The sequence below is a fragment of the Rhinoderma darwinii genome, chromosome 7 (genome assembly GCF_050947455.1).
Source record: "Rhinoderma darwinii isolate aRhiDar2 chromosome 7, aRhiDar2.hap1, whole genome shotgun sequence".
Taxonomy (NCBI): Eukaryota; Metazoa; Chordata; class Amphibia; order Anura; family Rhinodermatidae; genus Rhinoderma; species Rhinoderma darwinii.
The window spans coordinates 48,348,491-48,360,694 of record NC_134693.1 but is presented as its reverse complement, the minus strand read 5'-3'; the positions used below and the strand labels follow the sequence as shown (position 1 = coordinate 48,360,694).

At 39.9% G+C, this 12,204-nt stretch overlaps 1 protein-coding gene across 3 annotated transcripts in view; it reads right to left on the bottom strand.

Moving 5' to 3' along the window:
• The window catches only part of SLC35A3 (solute carrier family 35 member A3), a 70,857-nt gene that overhangs the window by 15,515 nt on the left and 43,138 nt on the right, over positions 1-12,204 (bottom strand). For all 3 annotated transcript variants that reach the window (XM_075832221.1, XM_075832219.1, XM_075832220.1), the window contains 3 exons: positions 10,827-11,031; positions 7,831-7,985; positions 6,780-6,902 (listed from right to left, as the gene is read on the bottom strand). In XM_075832221.1, coding sequence (XP_075688336.1) covers positions 6,780-6,902; positions 7,831-7,985; positions 10,827-11,013 — 465 coding nt within the window. In that variant the 5' untranslated portion in view covers positions 11,014-11,031. The remainder of the gene's footprint in view (positions 1-6,779; positions 6,903-7,830; positions 7,986-10,826; positions 11,032-12,204) is intronic.

Genomic DNA, 12,204 nt, shown 5'->3' with positions numbered 1-12,204 from the left:
CCTTAGTAACCAGCTTATTTGGGCCTTAAAAGGGGTTTTCAGAATTCAGGAACAAAATGTGCTAAGGGCAAGAAATGTGAGAGCAGAGATTGGCTGCCTGCGTCATTGCTTCAGCCAAGGAAACAAAGACCAGTGGGGATTTTTAAGGTGACTATTGGTTATTTTAACCGCTTCCCGACCGCCGACGGTAAATTAACTTATGCTCCTCCAATGTCGGCGATCGGGTCTCCCAGAGTGCGTCAAGCACCCAGAACGGGCTGTTGCTATCTGCCTCTGGTCTGGGTGCTCTCTTGAGGGCCTGATTGGTTCAGGTCCCGATCACGTGATCGCAGGGAAAGTTTGTTGTAGCAACAAACTGGAAAGTTTGTTGCTACAACCTACAACACACTTTCCCGGGGACCGATTGCGGGTGCTGCTGGTTGTCATGGCAACACCGGAGGCCATACAACAGCCTCCGGGTCTGCCATGCACGGAGGCATACGAGGACCAGCCTGAGGCTTTCGGTCAGTGTGAATCTCAGCATCACAGTGACAGTTTATAATATATGTTATAGCTGCTATCAGTGCTGCAGGTCTTCAAGTAAAAAGTGTAAAAAAATAAAAAATAAAAAAGTTTTATTAAAAAGTGTCAAAATAAAAAGTTAAGTTACAAAAACAAAAAAACCATTTTTTTCCTAGCAGTCTTTTATTATAGGACAAAAATTTAAAACGTTAAAAAAAAGTACACATATTTGGTATCCCCGCGTTTGTAACGACTCAAACTATAAAATCTATAATATTTTTCCCGCACTGTGAACACCGCAAAAAAGTACAAAAAAAAACAACAAATGCCGGAATCACTATTTTTTTGGGCACCACCCCTCCCAAAATATAGAATAAAATAAATAAAAAACGTGCATGTACCCCAAAATAGTACCAAAAAACTACACCCTGTTCCGCAAAATTCAAGTCCTTAGGCCTTCTTTACACGAACGTGTTTCACGTCCGTGGTACACACGGACCTATGTAATTCAATGGGGCCATTCAGACATTCCATGTTTTTCAAGCAGCGAGTGTCCGCTGCGTAAAACTCACGACATGTCCTATACTTGAGCGTTTTTTGCACATCACGCACCGATTGAAGTCAATGGGTGCGTGAAAATCACGCGCAGCACACGGATGCACTTTCGTGTGCTGCGCGTGATTCGCGCAACAGTAGATCAAGAAATGAAGGGAAAAATGAAACCCCCTCCTTCATTTCTTTCTAAACCTCAAAACCACATGTCCTAAGAATGCCATATAAGCGAAAATCACGCAGCCACGCACCAAACACTTATGACACACGGAACGGCAATGCGCAAAAAATGCAGCATTTTTTTCACGCGCAAAATGCACACGTTCGTGTAAATAAGGCCTCATGCAGCTTTTCTGACTGAAAAATAAAAAGGTTATGGCTCTCAGAATATGGTGACAAAAAATTTATTATTTTAAAGAAAAGTGGTTTTATTGTGCAAACGCTGCAAAACATTAAAAAAAAACTATACGTATGGTATCGCCGTAATTGTATTGACCCGCAGAATAAAGTTAAATGTCATTTATAGCGCACGGTAAACACTAAAAAAAAATAAAAAAATATTAGGCCATGAAAATGAATATCAACATTTTTTCCACTAATTCTAATAAATTCTGCAAAAGACCAGTGGGGTCTAAATGCTCACTATACCCCATGAAAGATTCCTTAAGTGGTGTAGTTTCCCAGATAGGGTCAGTTTTGGGGTGTTTCCGCAGTTTTGGGGTTTTGGTACCTCAGGGGCTTTGCAAACGCGACCTGGCACCCGAAAACTATTCCAGCTAAATTTGAGCTCCAAAAGCCAAATAGCGCTCCTTCCCTTCCGAGCTCAGCAGTGGGTCCAAACCGCAGTTTATTACCACATATTGGGTTATGCCGTAATCGGAAGAAATAGCTTTACAAGTTTTGGGGTGCTTTTTATTCTTTATTCCTTGTAAAAATTAAAAATGTCTATGTTTTTCAGAAAAAAAAAGTAGATTTTACATTTTCACAAACTAACTCCAATAAATATAGCAAGAGACCTGTGGGGTCAAGATGCTAACTAAACCCCTAGATAAATTCCTTGAGGTGTGTAGTTTCCAAAACAGTGTCACTTTTGGGGAGTTTCCACTGTTTTGGCACCACAAGACCTCTTCAAACCGGACATGGTGCCTAAAATATAGTCTAAAAAAAAGGAGGCCCCAAAATCCTCTAGGTGCTCCTTAGGACTATGTTTTAGTCAGTTAGTGCATTAGGGCCACATGTCGGATATTAATAAAAACTGCAGAATCGGGGCAATAAATATTGAGTTGTGTTTTTTTGGTAAAACTTTCTATGTTACAGAAAAAAAATGTATTACACATTAATTTCGGCAAACAAAAATTAAATTTGTAAATTTCCCCTCTACTTTGCTGTGAAACGCCTAAAGGGTTAAGAAACTTTCTGAATGCTGTTTTTAATACTTTGAGGGGTACAGTTTTTAAAATTGGGTGATTTATTTGGTCTATCTAGTATAGAAGGCCCTCAAAGCCACTTCAGAACGGAACTGGTCCATGAAAAATAGCCTTTTGAAATTTTCTTGAAAATGTGAGAAGTTGCTGCTAAAAGTTCTAAGCCTTGTAACGTCCTATAAAAATAAAAGAATGTTCAAAAAACGATGCAAAGTAACTATTTTGTTTGGTATTACTATCTGTTTTACAAGCAGATACATTTAAAATTAGAAAAATCTGAATTTTTGTAACATTTTCTTTACATTTTGGTGTTTTTCACAAATAAGCAATGAATTTATTGACCAAATTTTTCCACTAACAAAGTACAATATGTCACGAGAAAACAATCTCAGAATCACTTGGATAGGTAAAAACATTCTAGAGTTATTACCACATAAAATGACACGTCAGATTTGAAAAAATGTGGCTGGTCCTGAAGGCCAAAATGAGCTCGGTCCTGAAAGGGTTAACACATTTCCTGCTCTTAGCCCATTTGTTCCTGAACTCAAGAAAATCTCTTTATATGACCAAGCAAATTTCATCGTTTTTTCGTCCTAGCATTCCAAGAACTGTAACATTTTTTATTTTTCCGTCTACATAGCTGTGACTTATGGCATATGATAGGCTTAGATATAGGGCCCAGCTCGCTGACATTGCAGCTCGAGCGCTGGACCCAGGAAAGTATAAAGAATATGTGTTACTAATTATTTTTGTGTGTTTGTGATTTTTTTACAAGTTTGGTTTTTGGAGCACTTTGGATTCGAGGACTACTTCGAGAACGTTATTTTTTTTTATTCTCAATAAAATGGATAACGAGGGTTGTGTGTGGGATTTTTATTTGAATAAAATATTTTTTCTTTGTCTTTGTATTTTTCTAAACTTTATTACTACCACCTTAGTAATGGTCGCTGGTTGGTTAACGACGTCCATTACTAAGGCGGGGCTTAATGTTAGACATAGAGAGGCTAACACTAATCCCCATTATTACACCGATACCCACTGCCACCAGGGGTCCTGGGAAGAGCCGGGTACGATCCAGTACCCAACCATCTGTAGTGATGGAGGGACACTGGCGCGGCCGCAGGCTGGTTTTATTAGGCTGGGAAAGCCCAAAAACAGTGGCCTTTCCCGCCCTGGTAATGCTAGCCTGCTACTGCTATGTTGTATTTGGCTGGTTATAAAAATGGGAGAACCCCACATCGTTCTTTTCAATTATTTATTTATTTTAAAAAATGACGTGGTGTCCTACACATTTTTCATAATCAGACAGATACAATACAGCAGCCGCAGCCTAGCATTACCAGGGTGGAAAGGGCCACTGTGTTTGGCCTTTCCCAAAATAGGCCGGTCCTTAAAGGGGTTGTCTCATCACAGACATTTATGTAAAATCCAAAAGGATATGCCATAAATGTCTGATGAACGGGAGTAACAGAAACAGCATAGCACAGAAGCTGCGCTGTTTCCCTTAATCCGTTTAACTTCTATTTCAGTTTCGGAAACAGCTGAGCTCAGCCGTTTTTGGAACCCATCTTGCTATGCACGGGGGTCCCTCTCCCTGGATACGGCGGACTGCTGCCAGCTCACTAAGCAGAATTGTGGTTTGGGAGACCCACATTGAGTAGATAGGTGTGGGTCCCAGAGCTATTACCTGCATCGATCAGACATTTATGGTATATCCTGTGTATATGCCATACACGTCTTATGACACAACCAATTTAAGTGGTTAATAGGTAGTGTATCAATATATTTATTTGCATTAGATGCTTCAAAAATGTATTCAGCTATTGGATTCAGGTCAGAGAGATAGGTACAAAAGAGTGTGCCTAGGAAATTGGGAGGAGAAGGTATGGATCCAACATTTAGCAATCAGGATTCTGGGAAACAATCCTTGTGGGAGCTGTAATGGTGGCCATACTGGTTACAACCCACCTTTCATGCTAACTCACTAGCAATATTTTAGCAGTGTCATTTGTTTCTTCCCAGCTCAGATGCATCCATACATTTTGAACGCTTTCATTATGAGCAGCTGTGTCACGTGATCTCAGTCTGACCCCCAAAATAGACCAAACTCATGTGTAGACTAGACGTAATTTCTCCTGTGTGTCTGACATCTTGTGAACTACAGGACTGCATCATCACCAATCAATTCCCTTCTGGCAGCTCTGAGACTCCTCCCAACTCAGATCCACCCTTCTTGTCTCTCTCCATGTTCCCCCATGCATAGTGCGGTGGATGAGATAATTTCTGCCCTATCTAAGGGACCAGAAGAGCAGCGATATAATAGAGGAATCCATAGAGTGATCAGCTGAAGAGTTATAAAACTCCCCTCACTCACACTATCTATACTTTCTGTGAATGGTGTGTGCAGAGTCCTGTGTATTTCAAGGAGATGCAGCATTACACTGCTCTTCCCTGCCTCCTGTGTAAAAACTGACAGAGAGAAATCTATCACAAGCAGCAGGCAAAGGAGACAGGCTGAAGCTGCATCACATAAGATACACGGAGACTCTGCAGTGTGAGTTATGGGATAGAAGTTCATGTCACTGATCTAACAATGGCTGCACTTAGTTAGGACTCGGCACAGAGAAAGTGCAGTGTGATGAGACTGTGCCCTCTCTGCAAGCCAGAAGCACGATAGGTAATGTAGGTTTCATGAGGAGAACCATATCAGAGGGGAAAAAGGAACCAAGATGGCTGACAACCCATAAAATGGCACATCAACTAAAAGAGGTATACACAAGGCATACACAAGATCCTCTACATTATTCTTTAATAATAGTCTATATGCTGCACTATATAGGCAAAAAAACGCTGGAGTGCTTCCTTATTAATAATGGTTTTGTCTATGTTCTAAAAACGACAGTTGCTGACAGATGGAAATCTGCCCCACAAGTTGAACAGCTTATAGTTCAGAATAAGAAAGTAGAGAACAGCACATGTATAGTAAATGGGCACACTCCTGTTGATCAATGTTTGGGGTTGAGGGGGGGCATTCACAATTCTGGAACACATGTAAGAAAGTGTCAGGGACAGGGCTTCATTTATGTTACTCTACCACAGCAGAAGTATCATGAGGAAGTTGCTTTAAAATATGAGTGGTTAAAGAATCATTCCCAGACATGTCCGAGAGTAATATGGCCCCTTAAAGAGACTCTGTCACCACATTATAAGTGCCCTATCTCCTACATAAGGAGATGGGCGCTGTAATGTAGGTGACAGTAATGCTTTTTATTTAAAAAAACGATCTTTTTTCACAAAGTTAAGAGCGATTTAAGTTTATGCTAATGAGCTTTCTTAATGCCCAAGTGGGCGTACTTTTACTTTCGACCAAGTGGGCGTTGTACAGAGGAGTGCATGACGCTGACCAATCAGCATCATGCACTCCTCTCCATTCATTTACACTGCACTAGCGATATAGATATATCGCTATGTGCAGCCTCATACACAAGCCCTAACATTACTAGTGTCCTGATAATGAATACACATGAAATCCAGCCTGGATGTCATGTGTACTCAGAATCCTGACACTTCTGACTCTTTTTTTTGTGAGATTCCGGCAAGTGGAACCAAATCTCGTTTAGCACCGAGATCTCGCGAGATTTCGTATCCGTTGCTGGAATCTCACAAAAAAGAGTCAGAAGTGTCAGGATTCTGAGTACACATGACGTCCAGGCTGGATTTCATGTGTATTCATTATCAGGACACTGTAGTAATGTTAGGGCTTGTGTATGAGGCTGCACATAGCGATATAACTATATCGATATAACTATATCGCTAGTGCAGTGTAAATGAATGGAGAGAAGTGCATGATGCCGATTGGTCAGCGTCATGCACTCCTCTGTACAACGCCCACTTGGTCAAAAGTAAAAGTACGCCCACTTGGGCATTAAGAAAGCTCATTAGCATAAACTTAAAATCGCTCCTAACTTTGTGAAAAAAGATCGTTTTTTTAAATAAAAAGCATTACTGTCACCTACATTACAGCGCCGGTCTCCTTATGTAGGAGACAGGGCACTTATAATGTGGTGACAGAGTCTCTTTAAATAAAAGATTCAGGAGAAGAGGGGGGCTCGTGGATTCCCAACTAATACCTTTTGACATGAAAATAATTTTGTACAGAATTTCCCTTTCTATTAAACAGAATTAAAACTTACCACAAATCCATACAAAAAAGTGAAATGCAAGAAAGTAATATGAGTAAATATTGCCAGACATAAAAAAAAATCATCATAATTAACCAGTCATATCATTTCTATATATTACCTGAACAAATGCTACACCGAGCATAAGAATTACCAGAGAAAGCCACTGATACTTCGTAAGCTTTTTTTGCAACATGGACACAGAAAATAAAGCAGTGGTGAGGATTTTGAGCTGATAGGTGACCTGAAAAAAAAAATATTTTTTTCGTAAGGACAACACATCATATTGATAGGTGGAAAAATGATGCCTTTAAATTTACTTTAAAGCGTACCTAACCTTTCAGGTAACTTTCCAGAATAAGCAGTCACATGGGTGTAATTGAGGAATAACACTATTTCTGGCCATTATATGACTTGTATTCTGCATTATTTAGCAGCTTTCCCCTCTGCAGGCTCTATCTCTAGTTCTAAGTTTTCTCTGAGTTAGGTGGGAGGTGCCTAACAGCTATCATGTCTTTTATACACTACACACATAGAGAAGAGGAGAATCCTGCTCTCCTAACCCTATCTATCACATGTATATATAGAAGCTGCAGGAGAATGGAGGACATTACCAAGCAGTAATGAGCAGTGAAGCTGTGAATCCAGCACTAGGGTGAGATATAACAATTACTAAAAGCTGCAGCAGTGTCTGTCTCTCTCTGCCTCTTACTCTGCTCCTGCTCCCTCCATAGACTTCTATGGGCAGCTGTAACACGATACAGCAGTTAATCCAGAGTGAGTGAACAGTTAGTAGGGGGGGGGGGGGCTGGTAAGTGGAAAAAGAGGCATTTTTCTCTAAAAAGATAGATCGATTTATGTAAAGTTTTTTGGGAAAATTAGTGACCATTTAATGCGGGGACTTTATAGGTGTCAGATAATCATACAGTCTATATTACTAGGGCCATCATAGAAAAGAATATAATTAATTTAGGAGTACAAACGTAGAGGAAGACAGCCTAAAATAAAATGTAAATATAAAATATGCAGAAGGCCTAGAGATGATATCATCCCGATCAATAGTGACACAATACGAAGGTGTTTTATGTACTTCACTTGACTCTCCATTTCTACTATTACGGTTAAAGGAACGCTGTTTCAAGAGATCTATATGAACAATCAGATACACTCACCTGGTAAGTGGCAGCATCAAGGTTGGACAGTGCAACATAGAGGAGGTTATTCTGCAGGGTGTAGATCCCTGAAGGTATGGCAAGCTTTAGAGTCTCCATTGGTTTATTGATTATCTCATCGTTTAGGACTCTATTGAGAGCTCGGAGACTGCAGCCTGTAAAATAAAATTCAAAGAACAGATTGCTATTGGTATTTAACAAGGTAACTATCATACCAGATGTGATCACAAGATATAATACCATAGGATATTTTTAAAACCGATATTAGAGGGGCATTCCTAACTTAGACATTTTATGGCATATCCTGTGGATATGCCATAACTGTTTGACAGATACGGGTCCTGTATAGAGAATGGTGCCTGGTGTGACGGCAACAGATTCCAGGCCTGGACAAGTGGAGAGAGGGTCGCGCATACGCAGGTCTCTCTTCATTCCGTTTGGGATTTAGTAAAAGCCAAACAGCGCTTGTTCAGCGGTTTCCATAACTCCCATCGAACAGAATGGAGGGAACTCCGCATAGGCACTCCTCTCGAGACCAGTCACCGCTTGAAATTTGTGCCCAGCCACACCAGGCAAATCGAGAGTCAGGTGACCCCATTCTCGATATAGGTACGGGTCCCAGAGCTGGGGACCCGCATATATCAGACATTTATATCTAATTTGGGAATACACCTTTATGTCTTGTCACAGGTGTTAATGTGGGTTCCATGAGTTTAAGCATTTATGCCTTGTTCACAGTGCAACTTTGTTCCTGGTTTTGGCTTAAAAAAACTATGCAGAGCCTAAATAGTAGAAATATCTAAAGAAAGGCCTTAAAGTGGCTCCCCTCCTGGATCTAATTTTGGTTTTGACTTAAAAAAAAAATACATGAAAATCTACATCAAATCTGCACTCTGTGAACAAGGCCTTAGTGTCAAATGCATCTTGAATTAAGATTTACAATGCTTTGTTTGTAGACCCTTAACACAAATTGATGTACATATATGTCACTGATTGTACTTACTTAAAAGACGATGGAAACCTTTGGTGCCTTTTTTACCCTATGAAGTGTATGTATTTTGGGATACTATTCACTTTGTAATATACTTTAATGAAATATTTTGCTCCGGTTCAGTGCTGCAGCTTCTATGTATCCTATGTACATAGAAGCTGCAGAACACCGCTGTCAGCCGAATCTCCTGTGTGCTACCGAGCCATCATCTAAGGCTGGATTTACATTGAGCATTTTTGCTGCTTTTTAACATGCATTTTTTTTTTTTGGGGTTGATTAACTCATATTGAGACACATGGAAATGTATCTACTAAAAAAAAAAAAAAATGCATGTTAAAAATGCAACACAATTGCAGTGTGACCAGCCTATTTTAGGCCTTAATGACCAAGCAATTTTTTACGTTTTTCCATCGTTGCATTCAAAGAGCTATAACTTTTTTATTTTTCCGTCGACATACAGTAGCTGTGTAAGGACTTGTTTTTTGGGGGACAAGATGTATTTTGTAATAGCACCAATTTTGGGGTACATATCATTTATTGATTAACATTTTGGGGGGGGGGGGGATAGAAGAAAACAGCAATTTCGCCATTCTTTTATGCGTCTTAAATTTATGCCATTTACCGTGTGGTATAAATAAAATTTTAGCACTATCAGCAGGTCGTTAGGATTGCAGTGATACCAAATTTATATAGTTTTTGTATGTTTTACTACTTTTACATGTAAAAACACTTTTTTTTCAAAACTATTTGTTTTTGTCTCCCCATATTTGAAGAGCCATAACTTTTTTTATTTTTCTAATAACATAGCTGTTTTTTTTTGCGGGACGACGTGTAGGTTTTTCTGGTACCATTTTGGAGTACATATGACTTTTTGATCACTTTTTATAAAAAAAATTTGAAGGTAGGGTGAACAGAAAACAGCAATTCTGGCATTGTTTTTATTTCATTTTTTACAGTGTTCACCCTGCAGGTTAAATAATGGAATAGCCTTATATTTGGGGTCGTTACGGACGTGGCGATACCAAATATGTGTAACCTTACTTTCTTTTCTTGTTTTTTCATAATATATCATTTTGTAACGGAAAAGTGGGGTTTGTCTTTTTTTTTACTTGGGATTTTTAGTTCTTTATTAAACTTTTATTTTTAGTCCCACAAGGGGACTTTACTATGCGCTCATTTGATCACTTTTATAATACACTGCAATACTTCTGTATTACAGTGTATTTTTGCTTCTGGCACGGTCTAACAGGCATTCACTAAGTAAAGGCAGACCTGGGGGCCTTTGTTAGGCCCTCGGCTGACATAAAAACCATTGGCCCCTCCCTTTTAAACCATTGAAATGCGGCGGTCACTATTGACACCCGCATCTGAGGGGTTAAACGGGAGGGATCGATACGGATTTCGATCCCGCCCGGTCGAGCAGGTCTGCTATAAGACTCAGCTACCGAACAGGTTAAGGAGTTTAAGGGGTTCTGCACTGATCAACAGAAGCCATCACTGGCAAGGAACCATATCGGATATATATGCTTGCTATCGCAGAATGGAAATATTCATTGCCCTGAAAATGTTCACCTTACACTAGTTCATGGCTTGTTAGGTGTATCAGAGCTCTCTTTTTTAATAAGCCTTGCACTTTTGCGAGCAGCACAATAATGAATATAAGAAATGGTTGTTTGTATTCATTGACAGAAAGCAAGAATACGGCCAGTTGAAAAAAAAATTACGTTTTAAAATATGTTAATAATTGCATGTTCGGACATCATATTAACAAATGGATTTGGGAGATTACCCTTTTAAAAAAAACAAACATTTTTGGGGCAGTATGATAACAGGTATTAACCAAACCACGAGATTTTTTGCTGCCCAGTACATCTGTTTATGATCAAGAGAGAAAATGTTTTTTGTTTTTTTTTACAGGTTTTAATGAGAAAGAAATGTATTATCATAGCTTCTACAGCTCATCATCATCGTTATGGACATTTGTGACAATTAGACATATACTTACTGTTGTCTTTATACACCAAAAAGATGCAGGCTATTATTTTTAACACCTCTGCAGCCACCACAGCAGTGGAAGACAAATACCTCGGTCCTTCTTCCTTGAGTGTTCGAGAGAAGCGCATAGTCAGGACTAAGCTGGTGGTTTGAAACACTAGGATCCCTAAGGAGATATACTTTAGGTGAGAGGCCATCGTGGATTCTGGACACCTCTGCAAGAAAGAACAAAAAGGTTCACATAAACATGGAGATTTGTTTGTGTGTTGGTCAAATGGATCATTCCGATTATAAATGGTAGTTTTCTAGTGCAGGTTAGAAAATAGCAATAGCCGGATTCATTCTTATGTGCAATTCCTCTACTTTTCTTTTGAACTCCACATTATTAGCCAATTACCAACCAAACTGGTTTTATAATTAGTCATTTTGGGTAGTGCAGCTATCATCGGACGCTATTGTATTTAAATACACGCTTTTTATACTGGGGCGGAGGCTTAAAGAGGCTCTGTCACCAGATTTTGCAACCCCTATCTGCTATTGCAGCAGATAGGCGCTGCAATGTAGATTACAGTAACGTTTTTATTTTTAAAAAACGAGCATTTTTGGCCAAGTTATGACCATTTTTGTATTTATGCAAATGAGGCTTGCTAAAGTCCAACTGGGCGTGTTTAAAGTAAAAGTCCAACTGGGCGTGTATTATGTGCGTACATCGGGGCGTGTTTACTACTTTTACTAGCTGGGCGTTCTGATGAGAAATATCATCCACTTCTCTTCACAACAACCAGCTTCTGGCAGTGCAGACACAGCGTGTACTCGAGAGATCACGCTGTGTCGTCACTCATGTCCTGCATCGTGTCGGACAATCGAGGACACATCGGCACCAGAGGCTACAGTTGATTCTGCAGCAGCTTCGGCGTTTGCAGGTAAGTCGATACAGCTACTTACCTGCAAACGCTGATGCTGCTGCAGAATCAACTGTAGCCTCTGGTGCCGATGTGGCCGACACGATGCAGGACCTGGGGCAGGAAGTGAGTGACGTCACAGCGTGATCTCTCGAGAACACGCTGTGTGTCTGCACTGCCAGGAGCTGGGTGTTAACGAACAGAAGTGGATGATGCTGATTCGTCAGCATCATACACTCCCATTCCTAACACCCAGCTAGTAAAAGAAGTAAAAACGCCCCGAGGTACACACATAATACACGCCCAGTTGGACTTTTACTGTAAACACGCCCAGTTGTACTTTTGCAAGCCTCATTTGCATAAATACAGAAATGGTCATAACTTGGCCAAAAATGCTTGTTTTTTAAAACTAAAAACTTTACTGTAATCTACATTGCAGCGCCTATCTGCTGCAATAGCAGATAGGGGTTGCAAAATCTGGTGACA